This window comes from Clarias gariepinus, chromosome 2 (genome assembly GCF_024256425.1).
Source record: "Clarias gariepinus isolate MV-2021 ecotype Netherlands chromosome 2, CGAR_prim_01v2, whole genome shotgun sequence".
NCBI lineage: Eukaryota > Metazoa > Chordata > Actinopteri > Siluriformes > Clariidae > Clarias > Clarias gariepinus.
The window spans coordinates 1,229,235-1,252,704 of record NC_071101.1 but is presented as its reverse complement, the minus strand read 5'-3'; the positions used below and the strand labels follow the sequence as shown (position 1 = coordinate 1,252,704).

The window sequence follows — 23,470 nt, the reverse complement described above, 5'->3', positions numbered from 1 at the left end:
TGTACTCACAATTCGACGTTTTTAACTCCGGATCCGAGCTGGCCGAGTGAGATCCTGAGGGAGAACAATGGACGCGACGCGAAGCGGCGGCCTCGAGGGAAACGAGCCGGCGTCAGGAACAGGCTGAGAGCCCGTGCACCGCACCGCACCGCACACCTCTGCCTAGCATCCTGCTCGCCAACGTCCAGTCACTGGAAAACAAGCTCGATGACCTCAGGGCCAGGATAAAGTTCCAGAGAGACATTCGGGACTGCAATCTCCTCTGCTTCACCGAGACATGGCTGAACCCAGCGGTGCCGGAACACGCCATCCAGCCGGCCGAGTTCTTCTCGGTTCACCGCATGGACAGGACGCGGGACTCGGGGAAGTCAAGGGGAGGCGGCGTGTGTTTAATGGTGAACAGCAGCTGGTGCAACAGCGCGAGCGTTGTTCCTCTCACACGCTCCTGCACACCCAACCTGGAACTACTGTCCATCATGTGTTGTCCTTTTTACCTTCCTCGGGAGTTTACATCGGTCATAATCAGCACCGTTTATATTCCACCACAAGCGGACACGGACACTGCCTTATGCGAGCTGCATGAGGCACTCACACAGCAACAAACACAACACCGGGACGCTAACCTCAAACGCGCAGCGCCGAACTTTTATCAGCACATCACCTGCCCCACCAGGGGCGAAAGGACACTGGACCACTGCTATACAACGGTCAAGGACGGCTACAAGGCACAATCTTGTCCACCGTTTGGTAAATCCGACCACGCCGCCATCTTCCTCATGCCAAAATACAAACAAAGGCTGAAACAGGAAGTTCCGGTTTAGAGGGAGGTCGCGTGCTGGACGGACCAATCGGTGGCCGCGTTACAGGACGCACTCGATGACACAGACTGGGACATGTTCAGAAACAGCTCCGATGGTGACGTCAGCGTGTTTACGGAAGCGGTTGTGGGATTCATCGGGAAACTAGCGGACGATACCGTAGAAAAAAAGACTATTAAAATGTTTCCCAACCAGAAGCCGTGGGTGGATAAAACCATCCGCGACGCTCTGAGATCTCGTACCGCTGCCTACAACACGGGACTCGCGTCGGGGGACATGGAACCATATAAGGCTGCGTCATACAGCGTCCGGACGGCGGTGAAAGAGGCGAAGCAGCGCTACGGGAGGAAACTAGAGTCACAACTCCAACAGAGTGACTCTAGGAGCCTGTGGCAGGGATTAAGAACAATAACGAATTATAAAGCACCAACATCCGGTATGATAAACGCAGACGTGTTTCTGGCAGACGAGCTGAACACTTTCTATGCTCGCTTCGAGGCTGGAGCTAAAGACGCTAGCGATGCTAATGCTAGCGACGCTAATGGCTGCAGACAGGAAGTCACTGCCAGCACCGGAAGCGCGTTCATCATCTCAGAGCATGACGTGAGGAGAGCCTTCAAGAGAGTGAACACCAGGAAAGCAGCAGGACCAGACGGCATCTCAGGCCGTATTCTCAGAGCCGGCGCAGACCAGCTAGCACCTGTGTTCACTGAGATATTCAACATCTCTTTATCTCAGTCGGTGATCCCCACATGCTTCAAAGAGTCCATCATTGTTCCTGTCCCAAAGAAACCTCATCCTGCTTCCCTCAATGATTATCGCCCTGTAGCCCTCACCTCAGTAGTGATGAAGTGCTTTGAACGCCTGGTCAGAGACTTCATCATCTCTTCACTACCAGACAGACTAGACCCACTACAGTTCGCTTATCGTACAAACCGTTCCACGGACGATGCAATCTCTCATCTCCTCCATACATCTCTCACTCACCTGGACACTCGGAGGGGGAATTATGTGAAAATGCTCTTCATCGACTACAGCTCTGCATTTAATACCATAATTCCCTCCACACTTACCACCAAGCTGGAGCACCTGGGACTCAGCTCATCAATGTGTCAGTGGAACTCCAATTTTCTGACTGGCAGACCACAGGCAGTAAGGATGGGCGGACATGTCTCAGCCTCCCTCACTCTCAGCACTGGAGCCCCCCAGGGTTGTGTTCTGAGCCCCCTGCTGTACTCTCTGTACACCCACGACTGCGTGGCCACTACCAGCTCCACCACCATCATCAAGTTCGCTGACGACACTGTTGTGGTGGGCCTGATCACGAACAACGATGAGACGGCCTACCTGGAGGAGGTTGGAAATCTGGAGAACTGGTGCCAGAGAAACAATCTCCTCCTGAACGTCAGTAAGACAAAAAAGCTGATAGTGGACTTTAGTACAAAGCAGGTGAGGAACTACCAGACCCCCGTCATCAACAGGAGCCCAGTGGAGAGAGTGGACAGCTTCAGATACCTCGGTGTTCACATCACGCAGGACCTGGCATGGTCCTGTCACATCAACACCGTGGTAAAAAAGGCCCGGCAGCGTCTCTACCACCTCAGACGCTTGAGAGACTTTAGACTGCCCTCCAAGGTGCTCAGGAATTTCTACTCCTGCACCATAGAGAGCATCCTGACGGGAAATATCACGACCTGGTTCGGGAACAGCACCATGCAGGACAGACGAGCTCTACAGAGGGTGGTGCGATCAGCTGAGCGCATCATCCGCATCGAGCTCCCTGACCTGCACTCAATCTACAGCAAGCGGTGCTTGACCAAGGCCAGGAAGATCGTGAAGGACCTCAGCCACCCCAATAACGGACTGTTTACTCTGTTGCGGTCTGGGAAGCGATTCCGCTCCTTGAAGGCCAACACAGAGAGACTGAGGAGGAGCTTCTTCCCGCAGGCGATAAGGTCTCTCAACCACAACCACACCACTATGCAGAACTAACAATCTTTTCATCTTTTTCATAATTGTTCAAATCTATCAATCTTCTTACATCCATGAACACTATGGACAATTATATGCTCACCTTTCTTCATATATACACTACATGTCGTACGTTTACATCCTGGACCATTGCACAAAGACACTTTAATAACTTTGCACACCTACCTTCACAACTACACTACATTTTACAGTTTTACGTTTACATCCTGGACCAGTGCACAAAGACACTTTAATAACCTCTGCACAAAGTCACTTTGTTCTATGCATATTTGCACACACAGCACAGTATATTTCAATTTGTACAGTAGATTTCTATTTTTGCACATCATATTTCTATTTTTATTTTTAGTTCTATTTTTTCCTAGCACATTTCTATTTTTTTTTTTAGTTCTATTTTTCCTAGTTTAATTAAATTTTTTATTTAATTTCTATCGTATTTCTTTTATTCATATTTATTTCTTATTTGTAAACTTTAATTCTCTTCTAGGGTCAATGGCAGTCGTATAATGCATTTCACTACATTTCGTACTGTGTATGTTTGTGTATGTGACAAATAAAATTTGAATTTGAATTTGAATTTTTAGGGGTAACATTTGACCCTAAATTAACTTGGTCAGAGCAGGTGAGGAAAGTGGAGGAAAAATGTAAGAAAATTTTAAATATAATGAGGTGATTGACTGGAACAGAGTGGGGTTCTAGTAAAGGAGCCTTAAGAGGGATATATGTTGCTTTATTAAGACCGGTGATCGAATATGAAAGTATAGTGTATAGAACCGCGTCGAAAACATCATTAAAGAGACTGGAAGTTATACAAAATCAAGCATTGCGAATTTGTTGTGGAGCAATAAGGTCCTCACTGGCTTGTGCATTGCAAGTTGAGGTGGGCGAGCTACCATTAAGTCTAAGATTTGAGCAACTGATGATGAACTATTGGGCCAATCTAAAAGGCCATAATGAAAGAAGACATCCTACAGTAAAGTGCCTTACCCCTTGTTGGGAAAGTGCGAAGGCTAAAGTGGAATGCTTTGCTTGGGGAGCTAGTAAAGTAGCAATAAAAATGAATTTGCAGAAGAGTAAGTTCAGTCCTACTGTTCCTTATTCAAGTACACCGCCTTGGCTGTTTTCACCACTAGTAATAGACTTCTATATTCAAGGAGAAATAAAAAGATGTAATGGAAAAGGAAACTGGGCAGAAAAAGTGGAAGACAGAATAAGGTCTATACATAATTCCTTTATAGCTGCATATACGGATGGATCAAAAGATCCTAAAAATGATCCTAAATGTTTTGCATTCACTATTCCAGAACTAAAGATAAATGTTAAGGAAAGAACCTCTGATCATCTGACAGTATTTACTGTGGAAATGTTAGCCATATTAAGGGTATTACAGTGGGCAGAAAAAAGCAAAATTAACAAGGTTTTAATTTGCTCTGATAGCTTATCATCATTACAGTCTCTCTAGTCTTTATCATCTAATAACAGACTTGATATTGTTTACGAAATATATGAAACTGTATACAGACTGCAACATATTAATGCAGCGGTCAGATTCTTGTGGATTCCGGCTCATAGGGGGATCGAGGGAAATGAAACAGCAGATATGTTGGCTAAGCAAGCTTTGAAACTTGATAGAAGTATGGAAGTGGTAGTAAGTAAAGCTGAAGTTAAAGCAAAAATAAAGAATAATATTATGAAGATATGGCAGAGACAATGGGAGGAAGGGAAGAAAGGGCGACATCTATACAATATTATGCAAGAAGTAGGGAAAATTAAACCTACAGATGTACTAGAGAAAGTAGCATTATCTCGAGGTTGAGATTAGGACATACGAGAATAAATAAAACTATGTATTTACTGAAAAAGCACCCTTCAGGTATGTGTGATTGTGGAGAGGAATCAGCTGAACATGTGATTAGTAAATGTGTCAAATATGAAAATCAAAGAATAAAGTTAAAAGAGGAATTAAAGAAGTTTGGGGGAAAACATGTTGAACCTTAAAAATCTCTTTAAAATTAAAGAGCAGATAAATGTTTATGTTTCTGAAAGAAACTGGTTTAATGAAAAGGATTTAATCAATCAATAATTATAAAGATAGAAAGAAGATAAAGTAAAGTTTTTTTTTTTCATTTATTTATTTATTTTTATATAAAGAATCTTATATTTCTGGTCCACACTCTAGCACAGTGGGTGGCGGAAATGCACCTTAAATGCCGGTTGCCACCCGCCATTAAAAAAAAAAAGACGACGATGACGAAACTGGGTCGAGCATTAAACATTTGTACGTACTGTCAGTAAAGTGGGTATTTTGTTTTGTGTATTGTTTTTTCTTTGTTTATATTGTGGCGTGGGCGGGGCGGCGGCTGACGACCAGCATGCCTTGCGGGGATGTCGGTGTGTGTTCACCATGTTGGGAAAAGGTGTTTGGGTTAGTGGCTTCGGCCCTGTTGTGTGTGAGGGGTGTGTGGACGTGTGAAATGTGCTCCAGTTCAAGCTAGTGCTGAAGTGGATGTAGGCTCCTGAGTGAAGGTGCTGCCTATGTCTTACGTGCTGTGTGCTAAATAAAGTACTCCCAGCCATTGCATTGGGCAGCAATTAAGCTCACTCGTCTCTCCACCATTCTTCCCGGCGTAAAAACGCTACATCGGTGTCAGAAGTGGGATGGAGAATAACGGGTTCGAGCGCACAAAGGAGGACCTTCTAAAAATCCAAGCGGGCCGCCGAGTAGCGGAGGGACTACTCGCGCTGAAAAAGCGCTTTCCTGGCGGAGCTAGCGCGAGCACACCACGTCCACCTACGCGGAGCAGGAAGCAGAAAATCCCGGCGCTGGATCTCGGGGCGGAGGCTGGCGCTGCGCAAGCGCCGGAGCAAGATACAGCTCCGTGCGCCGTTAGCCGGCAAAGCGACCTGCCGCTGCGCGAGGTCGAGCGCGCTGAACCCATAATGGCGGCACATCACGGCGAAAGAGCCGAGCGACCACCCGCAGCTCAGTGGCGCTCGGTAGGTGAACCTAGCCGGGGACAGGGCTACCCGTCGCGGCTAGGCAACGAGCAGCTCTCCGACGTTTCGCGGCGAGGCGACGGCGCGGGTGACCGTAAGGAGGCGCTGCGCGAGGTCGAGCACGCTGAGCCCATATCGGCGGCACATCACGGCGAAAGAGCCGAGCGACCGCCCGCAGCTCAGTTGCGCTCGGTAGGTGAACCTAGCCGGGGACAGGGCTACCCGTCGCGGCTAGGCCTCGACACCGCTTCCGAGATTCCGCGACGACGCCGAGGCCAGGGACCGCCGGACTACCGCTGCAACGTTCTCAGGCCTGAGGGACAGCCGGACTACCGCTTCAACGTTCTCAGGCCTGAGGGACAGCGTACACCAGCAGCCGCTAAACTAGCGCCGGGTGGACGGTTGGGGAGCCGCTCATCGCCAGGCAGAAGGGCCCCACCCAGCGCTCGCGGGCACCGCTGCAAGACTTTTGGGTGGGGGCACCTATGGGGCGAATGGGCGTGGACACTCACAGCCAGCTCGGCTCTCCGATGTCATCTACCGGGTGCGGTTGGCAGGGCGGGCACAAGTTTTGCCCCACCGGGACCGTCTTGCGCCTCCACAGCCGCACGCCGGGGAACCATCGAACTCTGGAGGCCGGACCGCCTCAGGACTACATTCGCGTTCACCCCTCACCTGCCAAAGGACGCCGGCGTTCCCACCGCCAGCGCCGACCGCCTCCACGCCTCCGAAAAGGAGTTCGTCATGGTGACCAGGGACGGTCACAGCTCGGGTGGGGGCAGTGTGGCGTGGGCGGGGCGGCGGCTGACGACCAGCATGCCTTGCGGGGATATGTTGGTTTATTTTACAGTATATTGTTAATTTTGTAGTTCATGTTATCCCATAACTACTAAGCATGTCCCCAGGCTAAAGGTGTTTGCATGTACGTCTTGGGTGTTTAAGTGTTTGTGGCGCTGATTTGTTGTTAAGTCATGTTGTGTTGTTTGTTAGAGAAAAGGTAAGTAGTTAGCCCCGAGTGTCCCTTAGCCCAGCTCCTGAGTGTCCCTTGGCCCAGCTCCTGAGTGTCCCTTAGCCCAGCTCCTGAGTGTCCCTTAGCCCAGCCCCTGAGTGTCCCTTAGCCCAGCCCCTGAGTGTCCCTTAGCCCAGCTCCTGAGTGTCCCTTAGCCCAGCTCCTGAGTGTCCCTTAGCCCAGCTCCTGAGTGTCCCTTATCCCAGCTCCTGAGTGTCCCTTAGCCCAGCCCCTGAGTGTCCCTTAGCCCAGCTCCTGAGTGTCCCTTAGCCTAGCCCCTAGTGTTGTGGTAGCTATTAGGTAAGTGTAGCTAGTTGTATGTTTAGCTATAAGGTAAGTGTAGCTATGTGCATGTTAGGCTAAAGATATGCTTAGCTAGAAGTATGTGTAGCTGACTGCCACGTGTCTCTCCGAGTCTCTTGTCTTGTCCCCGTTTTCAGCTCCATTCTTAGCTTGAGTCTGTGTTTCATCCTTAAGCATGTGTTTCAACATAGTGCTTATATTTTATGTAGTAGAGTCTGTGTCTTTTCAGTTAAGCATGTATTTCAGTATAATTCTTGTGTCTTGTCCTCTAGCCTGGGTATTGGTCAGTTATGGGTTGTATAATTTTAGTGTTTGTTTCTCAGGGAGTCCTGTTTTGGGTAAATCCTGAATAAAGACTCTCTTGTTCAAAAACACCCCTCTGTGCCCATGCCTGCCATTTTCTGCCCACAGCATTAACAGCCAATACCACCCATTCATGACACTACTTTCTTTTCCTTTTAATTAGGTGAGCTATTTCTGTAGTTGCTCACTTCTCTCAGAAATGCCATTTATGATCTGATTATATCCAAGACCATTAAAACATCTCTTTCTGAAGCCATGAGCATGAAAGCTTCAATTAATATTGACTACTTATGTGTCGTAAAAATGCATAGTATCAATAGGTTACACTGTGTGGGTTGCCAAAGTATCCAAAAAGGGGCATAAGAAGTGTTAGTGTGTGTGTGAGGGAGTGATAAACAGAGAGAGAGAAAGAGAGAGTTGAGTTTTTAAACACACTTTATTGTGAAACAATTTGAGTAAAGAAATTATTTACATTTTCACCATATTTTTTTTAAGAAAACCCTTGTGGCCATCCCCTCCACCGATATCCATACCCCTTTATTGTTTTAGTTCAGTTGTTTTTCTTCTTCTTCTCCTCATTCACTTCATTACAACTCAGATTACTGTTCATCCTCTCACACTCTGAGGTCTTGAGTCTGTAGGTGTGTCCTTTGTCTTATTCTGACCCAAGCTACTATCCATTTCCATGGCCTGTAATATCTCTGTAGGTGCATGTTATTCACAAGTTCTGACACGTGTCTTTTGTTACACAGTGTTACTGACGACATCAGACGTTTCGTTGATTTCTTTGTCTCTTGTTTATTTTCAACATCAAAAAACAACGGTTGTTACAGTTTCTTGCATAAATCCACTGTAGTCACGACAAGTCGCTTGCTGTGTTCTGTAGCTTCGATAGATTACAGTTACTACAACTAATTTTACTGTATTCCTTTTAGCTTACTGTCTCACGGTCAAAAGCTTGTGTGCTCCACACCTTTCTGTATCCTTCCGTGTCTTAACAACAACTAACAACTAATAGACATGTGTGATAGACATGAAACTACATAACTGTGGGATGATGTCACAGAACAACTCATGAAATGATGTCACAATACAAATTATGAGTATGATACTTAATGCTTAATGCTTAACTAATAGACTGAAATAAGATAAACATAACAACAAATTACAAGAATGAAATATGGCCCTTACAATCTCCTTACTGGGAGCAGGTTTCAGTTTCTTGTTTTCTGTCGCGAGAGTTTTAAGCATTCTACTTTTGCATGGAAAAAGTAAAAAACTCTATCAACTACCTGCCTCCTTCCTCTTCCAGTTGATTTGTTACTTAACATCTGTGTGCGGTTCCTCCTGTGTGTGTATGGCGCTGCCCTCTGAACTCTGCTCTGTCACTCTCCTGCAGTCTGGTGTTCAGTGAGTGCAGGCTGTAGTTTTCCATTTTTTGTGTTTCATCAGTTGCCAGTGGTTGTGGTTTTTTTTCTTGCTGTTGTGTGGACATGTTTCACGCTGGAGCTCTTACAGCCAAGCAGGATGAGTTTCATAGGGCTGGTAAATTTCCTGAAGCAGGCCAGCTTTCTCATTAACTGTTTGTCCTTAATGAACGGGGGCATGTTGTAGATTACCACTCGTGTTGCAGGGCCAGACAGGGGGTAATTTGGACCATGACGCCTCTCACTCATATTCCATTTTTTTAATAGCATGCTTATATGTTTGTTTGTTTTTTGGTGTGGGAAACCACCACCGCTTTATTCATCCAGGATGGAATTGGCCCATCTCAGACAATAATAACCCTACAGAGGATAGTGAGAACAGCCGAGAAGATCATCGGGGTCTATCTTCCCTGTATCACAGACATCTACACCACACGCTGCATCAGCAAAGCCACCAGCATTGTGGCTGTATCCCGGCTGAGCTGATCAGACACACCCATCACACACTCTTAACCCTCCTGAAATCTGGAAAAATGTACAGAAGCATTTAGACACACACATCCAGACTGTGCTAGGCTTGCACGGTAGACACTAGTCATGATGGTGTATCACTTCATTCACCTCTCATCTTACCCTAATAATCCATCATTTTCATCAACTCATGATATTTTTCCAATGCTTTTATGTTCTTTACCAAACTGAAGTATTTTTCCTGATTAATCTCACTGATAAGTGGTTTTCTTAAACCAACAAAACAGTTTAGTCCAAATCCCTTGTGTTGTCTTTGCATTGTGTGTGTCCAAATGCTCTCTTTTAACTATTAAACATAGCAGTGAGTCCTTTGGAATTTCCAATTAGCCCATTCTGCTTATCCTTGGACTGTGGGCGGAAACCGGAGTACCTGGAAGAATCTTTTAGGTACTAACAAAGAGCCTAAAAGACTAAACACTGTTTGTGTGTGTGTTTGTGTGCGTGTGTTTGTGTGCGTGTGTTTGTGTGCGTGTGTGTGTGTGTGTGTGTGTGTGTGTCCCTCAGCACCTGCAGTAGTTCCCAGCTGCAGCAGTCACACTCACAAAGGTTTTTGTACGACGCTCTAACACTGTGTGAACGGAGAAGATTTGAATGTGTTGTAATGATCAGTTAGACAGTAATAATCTCCAGCATCTTCAGTCTGGACTCCACTGATGGTCAGAGTGAAATCCATTCCAGATCCACTGCCACTGAAACGTGATGGAATACCTGATGACCTTTTGTTAGCCCAATAGATTAGGCGCTTAGGAGCTTCTCCAGGTTTTGTCAAAAACCAGTACAAACAATCATAGCTACTACTACAATCATTATCAACTGCAAGATTGGTTTTACAGTTGATGGTGAGTGTGTCTCCTGGAGAAACTGATTTCTCTGCAGGACTCTGAGTCACAGTAGCCTGACCTCTGGATCCTGAAAAAAATCAGAAGAATAAATGGGTTCCCTACATTAATAATGATGTTGAGTTTAAAGTTCATCTAGTCGGCCTACTTCACATGGATTTGTCAGCTGAACAGTAGAAGATAAAACATTGTGTTACCTCGAGCGCAGAGGGCCAGTGTGCAGATAAAGACGCTGATCAAACTCATGGTTGCTGTGGGTGAAGTCGCTGAGCAGCAGCTCTCAGTCATGAAGTGTTAAAGTCACAGGGCTATAAACACTCGCAGAGCGCTGAAGCATGAGCTGTAATGCAAAGTGGAACCTCTCTCTATGGAAACGTCTCTGTGTGTGTGTGTGTGTGTGGGGGGGGGGGGGGTACATTAATGTACATTAATGTTCCTGGACTCTTAATAAGCACAAGAAAGTTCAACACCTGGTGAAAGTGCTGCTCTATTCTGGGTCTTCATGTAAATCTCTCTCTCACTTCACTGATCTCTCTCTCTCTCTCTCTCTCTTTCTCTCTCTCTCTCTCTCTCATTGCTTTTATTCAGGATGGTGGACTGAGGGATGTTTTACTCCTCCACATAGAAACATTCCTGGTTCCTGCAGTGTAGAACCGAAGCCTGCGGTGCCCAAAGCTCCAAGACTCAGAGGACAGAAGCAGGTTATTATTAGCTCTAACAGATTCCATCTCTGCTGTGAATTGAGCTACACTGAGCTCTGAGGTCAGTGGGCCAGTGGAGTGAAAGTCCTCCACACAGGTAATGAGGTGCTTTTGATTAGTTAGTGGCTCGTCCTGGTTCTCCACTCTTCACCTTCAGAGGAGATCCTGGCAGGTGTCTCTTGGTCTGATAATGTAGAACACAGCCCACTGTACATGTGTGATCTTCTCAGAGCTACTTGCTGAGATAGAAACAGGAGCTCACCAACAGCCTGTACAACATCCAAGCACTTCTCAAATCAGCCCCTTTCATACAATCTGAACCTCCTGAACATTGAGGATTTGGGCCACCAGTCTGCCTCTGCTTTGTAAAATGTACAGAGAGAATGTACTGACTAATATTGTAATGACAGTGACATCATCATTACAGTCATTACATCATCACGTAGACCTGCATCACACTGGCTTCACATTTAGCTTCAGTCAAATGAAGCTTTATGTTTTATTGTGGTGATTTTCTCCTTCAGCAGGAACTCAGGTCATGTGTGTTTAAGGTCTTCAGGTCACTTCAGGTTTATTTATATGGAGGAGAAAAGGAAAGTGTTTTGTGCTTAAACTTTACAGATGATGAGAGAATTCTGATTAAAATACAGAATAATATAGAAATGAATGTTGAGTCTTATTGAAAGCTCCTGCACTACAGTGTGTGTTACAGGAGTGTGTAGTAGACGCTGCTCCTCTTAGCAGAAGGTGGAAATCATCATCATACACCATTATACACATCAGATGATTTCTCATCACAGAAGGAACAGCTGATTTAGAGTTTTCTGCTTCTCAGGAATGATTATTATTTAAACATGAAGACGTTTGATGATGTTCAGTGGAGTGCAGCTTTGGCAGATCTGCAGCTGTTCTCAGATCAGTGTGTGTTTCTGACTTAGAGCACTTCCTCTACAGCTGAGGGAGGTTTTTGTACGGCGCTATAACACTGTGTGTACGGAAGGCTGTTACCCTGCTGACAGTAATAATCTCCTGCATCTTCAGTCTGAACTCCAGAGATTTTTAGACTAAATTGTGTTCCAGATCCACTGCCACTGAAACGATCTGGAATCCCAGACTGACGATAAGTTGCAGCATAGATCAGGAGTTTAGGAGCTTCTCCAGGTTTCTGCAGGTACCAGTGGAGGTTACTGTAAACACTCTGACTGGTTGTACAGGTGAGAGTAACAGATTGTCCTGGAGAAACAGACTGAGTTCCTGGAGACTGAGTCAGGACGATTTCCCCAAAGGACTCTAAAGAAAAGGATGCAGAGTTAAAATAATGGAAACAAATGTAGTAGTGAGTGTGAGAGTGATGTGCTGATGTGTATGAATAATAAAAGTAAAGAGAGTGTCTCACGGTGAGCGAGGAGTCCCAGTGTCCCCAGCAGTAGAATCAGTACCATCATCATTGTGCTGCGTGTCAGTGGCTCTGAAAGGACTGAACACACTCTGATCAGCACTACAGCTCTTAAAGTGTGTGCAGCACTGACACAGCACACATATGCAAACACCACAACTGTCTGTGTGTGTGTGTGTGTGTGTGTGTGTGTGTGTGTGTGTGTGTGTGTATGTGCGTGTGTGTGTGTGTGTGTGTGTATGTGCGTGTGTGCGTGTGTGTGTGTGTATGTGCGTGTGTGTGTGTGTATGTGCGTGTGGTCACGGGTGTGTGTGTGCGTGTGTGTGTGTGTGTGTGTGTGTGTATGGGTATGGGTATGGGTGTGTGTGTGTGTGTGTGTGTGTGTGTGTGTGTGTGTGTGTGGTCACTGTAGTGTAACAGAGGTTTTTGTACGACGGTTTCATTAGAATGTATCACTGTGGTGGACTTTCGGTGGAGGAACCAAACTCATCATCTGTAAGTCCCTGTTTTATTTAATTTAATGTCATTAAGAGATTATAAAGATTCAATAATTATTGACAGCAATAAAGTTACAGTAAGAAAAGAATACCACAAATAAGAAATACATTAGGATTGTGCTGTTATCTGAATAAGTGTGCCGTGTGTTGGTCAGTAAACAGAGCACTTTTACACTCACAGCTTCTTAAGTTCATACTGTGTGCTGTGAAGGACATGGTATAAAACTTAATCCTGTGCCTGTTAGCCTTCTATAATTTTACTGATGTACTGATGTTGAATCTCCAAACAAAGATAAACAGTGTGTAGAAAGGTGGATGTGGTGTGATGGGGTTATTTCCATCACTCAACTGATTTCTCAGGCTTTTTGCCAGATATGTGATTTGTAATCGAGTAAATCTTGTTATCAGGAAACTCAAAGGGAAGGTGTGATGTTGCATTTTCCAGCCCTGATTCTGTGGAATATCAGTGTATTTACATCATCAGTGGATTTATTTTTCTGTAGGACTACATGTAAAAGTAACAGAACAACTTAGGAGGACTGGAATACACTTGCAGAATAAAGCTGATCAAAGTCCGAGTCGCTCCACAATATAAGCAGTAATGAGTAAATGTTGTGTAAGTGTGTGTAAATGTGTGTTTATTGTGTGTTTGTGGTCTCCAGCCGGTCCCACGGTGAAGCCCTCCGTGTCTCTGCTCCCTCCCTCCTCTCTGCAGCTGTCTGAGGGATCGGCCTCGCTGCTCTGCCTGCTGTCTGCCTACTCTCCACAGGGGGCGCTGGTGAGCTGGACGGTGGACGGCTCAGAGGTGAAGGACGGGGTTCTGACCAGCGCGGAAGAACAGAAGAAGGACGGTTACACACGCAGCAGCACCCTGACCCTCAGCAAAGCACTCTGGGAAAAGGGGGAGGAGTTTGTCTGTAAGGTCTCCCATGACGGCGTCAATCATCCGGTCACGTTCAGAAAGAGCCAGTGTGAAGGCTAACAGCTCCAAGATAGAATTTAACACTGAGCTGCTTACACATCCATCTACAATAGAGTTTCAATTCTACACAATGCTGACATTTCTGTCTTTACTCTCTTCACTGTCCTGTTGCTCTTCCTGTAGTTTTGCTCTGCTGAAATAAAGCTTGATTTTGGACATTGTGTCTTCTTTTATTCCAGTTAATAGTCATTATCAGTGTGATGAGAGAGTGTGTTTAGCTGTAGATTCAGTGCTGTGTGTTGTGCTTCAGTGAGTTTGGCTGAAGAAAGTTGAACATCTGGTGAAAGTGCTGCTCTATTCTGGGAGAAAGAGGATCACTCAGCCGTCTTCATCTCAATCTCACTTCCTCTACACTGATCTTTCAGCTTTACAGGTTTAAACTGTGTGTGCTAGCGGTGGGAGAGCAGATCCGGTGTGAGAACATCTACTCTATTTCCTGGATGAACAGAGCAGTGGTGGTGTTTCTTATAAAGATAAACCTCATGAGTGCACTGATAAGGAGTAAAATATGTGTAAAAGGATCGGTTACCCCTCTGTGTGTCTCTGTACAAGAGTGGTAATCTCAAACATGCACCCGCTCATTAAGGACGAGATGATCATTAAGTGTCCTTCTGCACACTTATTCAGGATCTGGCCTGCTTCGGGAAATTTGTCGGCCCTATGAGAGCTATCCTGTTTGGGTGTAAGAGCTCCAGTGTGAGACACGTCCTGTCCTTCTGTTGGCAGATTTTTATAATTTTACATAAACAGAAAGGAACACTAAACAGCTACACCATTTTTTCCATTACGGAGCGGATGACTTTAAAAGAGCTCGGGGTGGAGGGTGGGGTGATTATTCCTAAAGTTTAATTCTTTCTACACTGTAAAACAATACTAAAGGCGTTTATCCAAAATACACACTAATCTCCTTTGAACAGTTGATATTGAGATGTATATCTGCTCCTTCTGCTCTGTAAAGCTTCATAACGGCTCTAATCTGAGGTGCTGGTTGTTAATTGGTGATTTCTGAGGCTGGTGACTCTAAATGAACTTCTCCTCTGCAGCAGAGCTCAGTTTGGGTCTTTTTTTTTCCTGGGAAGGTCTTCATGAGAAACAGTTTCATTATGGAGCTTGATTTTTACATCTGGTGAAAGTGCTGATCTATTCTTGGTCTCCATGTAAATCTCTCTCTCTTTCTCTCTGCATGCGCGGTGGAGTACGAGTATTGTAGCTTGTGAGGCGTAAGAGTGATTGCCGCTCCCCCTTTTTTGTTCTGCATTTTATGCGGATTTTTACTCTGGTTGACCGGTTGTTGAAGGATGTGTGTCAAACACACCAAAGATTTTGGCCTATATATTCCCTCGGTCAGGTCAATTTTGTCTGAAAGGACATTCAGTCACCCATACAGTGCGGCATTGGAGCGCAGCATCTTGTTCTCGCTTTTTCAGGAAACAGGGTAAAGCAAAGTAACCTGAGACGTTCCCTTTTAAAAGCTACACTCAATGCTGCGTGAAAACGCTATGGGAACAAGAATACCAACGCCATCGCACTGCAAGTGTCTGGACCCCCAGGGTTGTGTAGTGTGCGCACAGTTCCCCAACGGATCTCAGACATAATTCTGAGATGCTAGCATTGGGTGGACATCCAACTATAAAATATGAGAAATGTGTGCGGAGAGGACCAACCTGCTGCATCACACACTTGCTGCAAGGGGACGCCTCTTGCAGAGCAATTAATGAGGCCAGCCCCCTGGTTGAATGGGCCCTAATTACTAGAGGCGAAGTCTTCCACGCGCCTCATAGGCTAGGGCAATAAAATCTCTCACCCAATGTGACAGCATTTGTCCAGTGGCGGCCGCCCTTCAGCTGCGGTCCCCACAACATATAAAAACCTGCTCTGATTTACGTCACTGGCTAGTGTGGTGGATGTACTGTAAATCTGAAGAGCAAGAAGTGGAGACAGTGAGTGAAGTCTTTTCTGCTCTGGAGCTGTAAAGGAGGACAGAGGCTTCGAGAACAACTGGGTGCACTGTCGAGAATTGAACCTTCAGAAGATGGTTGGAGTGAGGATGCAGAATAGCTTTGACCAGCCCAGGGGCAAAGACACGACAAGCCAAAATAGTGGCTACATATGTTCTGAGAATACTAGGGCATGAGCCCAAGGTCAATTTTCTTGTAGGAACTTCAGCACTGAAACAATTTGGCAGTGGACTGGGTCTACATCTTTTGCTGTGCACCAATTTTTAATACATTCCATTTGAGGGCATAAGTTCTTCTAGAGGACTGACTACTTAGGGGTGGTGTTTCCAAACCCCGTGTGTCACAGCTTGCGTGGAGAGCAAATCTGCTCCCATATTCATCTGCCCTAGAATGTAAATCGTCCTGAGGGACAGGAACTTGCCCTGTGCCCCAAATCAGAATCTGGTGCGCTAGCTTAGTGACGCAAGCACAGTCTGCCCAGGTGATTGCTTACGAGACTACCGTAGTGTTGTCCACCCGCACTAGGACATGGTAGCCTCTCAACTGCTGGAGGAAGTATTTCAGGGCCAGAAATAGAGTCATCGTTTCAAGGCAATTGATGTGCCATGCGAAAAGATGACCGCTCCAGATCTGGAATCATAGAGCCAGGGCTGCATCCGTACATTTTATATATGTGCGGGGTGACATGGATAGGCCAAATGGAAGGACCCGATACTTGGTAGGCTATGCCCGAAAGCGAACCTCAGGAACTTCCTGTGTTGTGGCAATAAAAAAATGCATCCTTCAGGTGGATTGTCACAAAACAAAGCTCTGGTTGAATTTGATAAACAATCATTTTGGCTGTCAACATTTTGATATTCTGCCCCCCCCGCCCCCCCGATTCTCTGGGGGGAGGGGGGGGGTGGGTGTTGGGGTGTTAGATGTTCTGCATCCTGAAACAAGGCAGGTTGGAAGCAGACTGCGAGGCGCGGTGAGTCCTGCCCCAATCTACGAGGGGGTGCTCGGCTCGGCACACCCTTTGCGCTTCATACATGGCAAGAACCGGACCTGGTCAGGACTAAGCACGGCGGGGAGAAACCTCATAAAGGCCTGCTCATAGAGCTTTGCCTCCCAAAACGTAGTGACGGCAGTGTTCACGGCTTTGCCAAAAAGGCCGGAAGGTGGGATGGGGGCATCAAGGAGGCATGTCCATGAGGTTAGGCCACAGCTGTATCTCCATGGCAACCATGGAAGCCATAAAACGGCCGATAGCACAGGCCATCTGCTTGGTGACACGGAGTGCTCAGATCTCTCAGTAGGTCAGCCTGGTATGCCTGCAAAGCCATTGTGTGCAGGGCAGCACCAGCCTGACCCGCTGCCTGAAAAAAGCTTTTCCCACCAACGAAGATGTTAGTCTACATGGCTTGGTGGGGAGTGTGGACTTTTTCAGGGAGGATGAGCTCCCAGAAGAGAGATAGCCCGCAAGCGTCTCTTCAATCTGGGGCATCATCATATAAATCCGCGCTTTTTACATCAACGACATTGTCGATCAATGTCGATAGCACAAAAACACGGGATGAATACGGCTTATTCCATGAAAGATTTAACTCATCATGGAAGTTGCCAGGAAGGGGAGGAGCCATTGTTGAGGCCCCTCCTCCGGCCACCCGACAGAAACCTGTCATCTAAGCCTGAGCGTTTGAGGGATTTTATTTATTTATTTATTTTTATGGCAAATTGAGGCGTACGCGTTTAACCGCGCGTGTTACTACCTCTATCAACAACTAATATGCTCGCTCATCACTAGAGGAGCTCTCTGAAGTGATACAGTGGTTACTCAATCGGAATGGTTATTACCGTCGCGCTCACCGCTGTGTAAAGACGACAGCGGCCAAAATAAATCAGTTGCATTTTAAAGTCATTCGTAAAATGGCCGCAAGGTCGCGCAAAGTGACGATTTTTACTCGCCTAAAATAGACGCAGGTTGATTTTTTATAGTCTAAATAAAAATCCTCCTCTTTAATTTCCTATAGCCTAATTAGCGCTCAACCGTACACAAAGTTTTTGTCCGAGCGCGGAGAAATTTTGTTGTGCTAAATAATATTTTTGCACTATAATCAGGGCCTCTTATTCCTATTAATCCTAAGTTGTTGTTTTTTTATTGTCACTGTGTGTGTTTTACAATGCCAGCAACATTCAAATGCAAATTATTCACCCTCCCCAGGTGTGAATCGGCTGTTCTCACCTATACATTTAGAGAAACTGTAATGGACCTCTCCACACTTTAAAAACCTCTTGAATCTGAGGCTCTTCTGGAGACTTTCAGTGATTTAAATTTGTGTAATTTTAATCTTCTGGATTCTAGATTCTAAAGTTGACATTGTTACCATTTTTTAATCCTTGGAATGGAAGATTTTGTTATTTTCCTTATGATAGCATAAATTGCATTGTTTTAACCAGTCCATACACAATAATATTCTTTGGTATTTTTATTAAAAAAATAATAAAAATAAAAACGGGTATGGGGCTATCTTGGTTTATTAATCCTTGTGCCTGGTTTAGGTTTAGTATTCAGTGCGCAGTGTAGAGTTTGTACATCTGTTATTTTACAACTATATCATAACACTCAGGGGTTTATTTGGGGTTAAGTGACTGATGTGCCTAACATTTTTGAGCAGATCCTCTGTTTCACTGTTAATCCACGACTTTTCATGAGTATGTAAGACCGCGACACCTCTCTCTCTCTCTTTCACACACACACACACACACACACACACACACACACACACACACACACACACACACACACACAACAGACCAAATCATTAGCACGTCCCTCCCCCAAACAGCTCAGCCATTTACTTACATCTGAACTGAGTCATTTACATAAGTCTCTGATCTCTGATCAATAGCTCATCATATCAATTTATTCATACAGATGTTCCTGTTTTACTGTTTTTAATTTAATTTAAATGGGGTTTGGGCTCCGTGATGTTGAGCATCGTGATTCTCCTCTTTACTTTAATACGTAGAATCAGCGCTTAACCGCATGCAAGTTTTGTAAATTTGTTTAATGTTTAACTTTTCATAAGGTATTTCATAAGGTTTTGCCAGCTGTGGTACAGCGCAACGGGGGTCATTATTTACTACTAAAGAAAATTATGATGATCTGTCACGGCGTGCGCCTGTGATGTGTGTGCGCCCAAATCTACTTTCGCTACTCGCTCACTCAGTAGGCTCCCTTTCGTCTGGCGATAATTAACGTTAATATGATCTCGGGCTTGTTCCGCATTAAAAAAGCAAGGCGCAAATTTTTGTCCGAGGTCCGGGAAGTACATGATGGAAGTAATAGAAGGAATAAAAGAGTGGCATGTGAGTGGGGCGATGTGACGCGGCCCAGGGACTTTAAACAAGGACACTGGAATTCCGCCCTTTGATCCCCACGCTGAGGACAGCGCGAGAAAGAGCTGCGTGAGCTCCCGCACCGTGCCCGCCTTCGCAGCCCCGCTGCTGAAGAGGAAAAGGCTGCGAGGACGTTTGTGTTAAGTTTTTACGTCAGTGAGGACTCGCGCCTGTCATCGACAGCGGGGGAAGTGCCGTCACGAGGGAGCGTGCAGGAGCGCTGCCTCCACGTGCTCAGTTCTGCCACTCCGCGTACCAACACTTATCGTCAGCTGTGTGCCCGCATGCCAGTGTTGCACAGACCCCGGAACTGCACATGCACAATCTTTATCCTATTCTTTTCATTCTTCCGCCTTCAACCCTTTCCTTCCCCATTTTGCCTAAATAAATTACCCTTTTCCCCTTAAGACCTCGCCTCATGTCCGTGCTTTATGGTGCCGCCTGTGCAACATGGGTCGAACCCGTTACAGATCATAACAGCCTACTGCATTTCATTTTTATAGTAATGCAAAAAACACAAGCGAGACTGAATGACCAACATCAGCTGACGCAGTAGAACGTCCTGACAATGTTATAATTTTATGGTCATTTATTTCAGTTAATGAATCTACTATAAATTTAAAGAACACAAGAAATAAGACGACACAAAACCCTACACGCTTCTATTCTAATTACACGTGATAAAATTTAAAGGCTCACTGTGTTAACATTTATTTTGCTTAAATTTGATCCCAATAAGATTAGATTTAATTTGAATTCTACATTTGTACTGTAATTTTAGTTCTGTGATTATGAATTCGTTTAACTACAGTGTTTCACTTTATTTTATCCGCTACTACGTGTTAAAGCACCGCGCCTTATTAATCCTGCAGAGAATGAACTAAGCCAGCAAACGCACAAAGCCAAATGCTACCGCCGAGCGCCGCGACGGTAGAACCAACATTCCGAATAGGTAACCACTGTAGTTTCCATCTCCCAGAAGCAAGAGAGAAAGTTTTTCCAATCCTTCGAGGAAGCGCCGGAGCGCGCTTGAGAAGAGGACGGTAAAAGGTTCATGATCTGGTGAGAGAGTGAGAGAAAAGGAAGATTCCGTCTTGTTCGCTTCCGCCAGATTTGCACGCGATAAATGCGCCGCGGCTCGCGGTTTCATTTTTTTGTCTCTTTTTAGTTTTGTCCATTTACATATTTATTTACTTATCCATTTATTTTGTATATCTTGTTATAGTATGTTGTACTAATCTATGTATTACGGCACATTATTTTGATTGTTTAAATGTGCCTAGCACAAATAAAAGATTGTAAAAGTCAAAGTCTCTTCTCTTCTCTCTCTCCCTCTCTGTACATATCCATGTGGCTTTGTGCCTGTGCACATTCGCAGGGTGTGTCGTTATCAGTGTGCCGTTTAAAGTTTGAATTCCCAGAACGTTTTCTTGACATTTCTCTAATTCACCTATCTCTTCCTTATTCCTCTCAAAGACATCAGATTCATAACAAGCTCTGTGTGGATACCATATGTAACATCCTAAAAACAAAACCTGTTTGTTCCAGTAAACTTTTATATGTATTTTACTGATGTATTTCTTAACCAAAGTGCTACAGTACCCCTAATGGACTGTTACAATAATGAAATACGAATATAATAATAAAAATTTTACAACTATAGAAAATGTTAAGCTGTAAAATGTACACTATGTACAATGTGCAAAGTTCCAGGTGTGCAAAATCTAGAACGTGTGCAAAAAGTGTCACTGCAGTGGACATAAATTATATGCGGTTGTGTTCAAAAGTTTACAGACAGTCATCATGAACATCTACATCCTGTTCCTCTGATCTGTACTGAGCTCCTGTTGTATTGTGTGATGGTAAATTCAGTGTAAACACAGAGACGCTTCCAGCTGAAGTCAATCATCACTAACAGGCATTAAAGAGACACTGGGCTCAGCAAGTGGAGACATTTCATTATATATTTCATCAAATTAATTCATAATCTAAATGAGAATATGGATGTTACTGTTCCTGTATATATAATTCTATTGATTTTAATAGACAGGTAAACAAATTAATGAATTAATTAAGCCTTATACTATTTTTATTTATTCAGATTGTTGTACCAATTATTGTACAATTATTCTGACATAAAAAGTCAAATACTTTTCCAATACATTTGGACTCCAATCCAATTCAAACTCCAATTCATATTCATGATAAGTGCATGTACACTTCTGATCGTGATAAGTGCATGTACACTCATCCCCAGGTCAAGACCTTGTGATCTCCCCGGATCACAACCAAATCACTCATTCAGCCACCGCCCGCAATCTTGGGGTAACCGTGGACAATCATCTGTCATTTTCCTCACACATCGCTAACCTTACTCGCTCTTGTAGATTTCTTCTTTACAATATCAGAAGAATTCGCACATTTCTTTCTTCACAGGCTACTCAGGTGCTTGTTCAGTCTCTTGTTATTTCAAGACTGGACTACCTGCTCCTGGCAGGCCTGCCTCTGTCCACGATTTGTCCTGCAACTGATCCAGAATGCAGCAGCACGTCTTGTTTTTAACCTTCCCAAGTTTTCCCACACCACCCCACTCCTCCGCTCCCTGCACTGGCTTCCTGTAGCTGCCCGCATCAAATTCAAAACACTGATGCTTGCCTACAAAGCTAAAAATGGCCCAGCACCCACTTACCTCTCTGCGCTAATCACACCACGCACTGCACCACGTTCCCTCCGATCCTCCAGCACTGCTCGCCTCATCCCACCATCTCTCAGGGATTGAGGGCGGCATTCATCCAGGCTCTTTTCTGTTCTGGCACCGAGGTGGTGGAACGAACTCCCCCCCCCCACACACACACACACACAAAAAAAAGAAAAACTCTTCCCAGTTGTGTTGGACTATGGGCACTTTTGTTATTAACCTAGTTAACCCAGTGTAAGTATCTATCCAGATGTGATGTAAACTTTAAAGCACTTTTTCTAAGTCGCTCTGGATAAGAGCGCCTGCCAAATGCCTAAATGTAAATGTAAATGACCGGCAGCACGGTGGCGTAGTGGTTATCACTGTCGCTTTAAACCTCCATGGTCCAGGTTCGATTCCCCTCTTGGGTCTGTCTGCATGAGTTTACATGTTCTCCTGTGCTTGGTGGGTTTCCTCTAGGTACTCTGGTTTCCTCCCACAGTCCAAAGACATGCAGATTAGGTTAATTGGTGTTCCTAAATTGTCTGTAGTGTGTGAAGGACAAATGGGTGTCAGACTGGCAACTCGACCCCTGAAGTAACTGCCACAAAAAATAACAGATATCTTTCCATTGTAGGGTGTATCCATCACCAGATGTGACAAATTGTCAAATTACCAAAACACTGCTGACCACAACTGTATAACTGTCTTACTGATCATTAACTGACTTTTGTATAAATACAAAAAAAACTTTACAGATGATGAGAGAATTCTGATTAAAATACAGAATAATATAGAAATGAATGTTGAGTCTTATTGAAAGCTCCTGCACTACAGTGTGTGTTACAGGAGTGTGTAGTAGACACTGCTCCTCTTAGCAGAAGGTGGAAATCATCATCATACACCATTATACAGATCAGCTGATTTTTCATCACAGAGGGAACAGCTAATAAAAAATTTTCTCACTCACTCATCATCTATACCATTTAATCCTGTATTCAGAGTCACAGGGGGCCTGGAGCCTATCCCAGGTAGCCAGCAATCAATCTATAAATAGCTGTTTAGACTGGGAAACTGGGTCGAGCATTTTTGGTAACACCACTGTCATTTGTGTGGGCATTTTGTTCTGTTCTCTTCTGTTCTGTTATTTGTTTAGTTTGTATTTTGATTTTAGTTGTGTTGACTTGGGCTCTCTTATTGGCAAGGTTTCTGTGTATCTTGTCTGTGTTAGTGGAGCTGATTCAGTCCTGTTTAGTTTAGCTAAAATCCATGCTAAGCTAACTAACATGCTTCTAGCCATAGCCCCTTTGTGTCTCTAGCTGTTCAGTGTTTCCTACCTCCCTAGTGTCCCAGTGCGCCTAGCCTTAGAGGGTCGCCTTGCCTAGTCTTAGAGTGCCGCCTCTCCTAGCTTGTTAGTGCCGCCTAGCTTGTTAGTGCCGCCTCGCCTAGCCTGGGAGTGCCGCCTCGCCTAGCCACTGGGTATCCTCCGTCTGTGTTTCTGTGCCCTAATTCCCTAGTGTGTGTTAAGCTATTAGGTAAGTGTAGCTTAGTGCATGTTGGGGCTAAAGACATGCTTAGCTAGGTGTATGTGTAGCTAACTGCCATGGTTAAGCACTGCTTAACCATGTTTAGCTAAAAGCCATGCCTAGCTGATTGCCA

General features: G+C 45.0%; 1 long non-coding RNA gene and 1 gene segment (V, D, J or C); one reads left to right on the top strand and one right to left on the bottom strand.

Annotated features, from left to right (window-relative positions):
* Positions 1–11,267: 11,267 nt before the first annotated feature.
* On the bottom strand, positions 11,268–12,490 carry LOC128506683 (immunoglobulin kappa variable 3-15-like). The segment is given in 2 exon segments: positions 11,268–12,210; positions 12,317–12,490. Coding segments are annotated over 2 exon segments (408 nt in total).
* A 62-nt stretch (positions 12,491–12,552) lies between these two features.
* Positions 12,553–13,951, top strand: LOC128506703 (uncharacterized). The gene is made up of 2 exons (XR_008355744.1): positions 12,553–12,811; positions 13,476–13,951. It is a non-coding gene; the product is annotated as an uncharacterized LOC128506703 (long non-coding RNA).
* The last annotated feature ends 9,519 nt before the right edge of the window (positions 13,952–23,470 follow it).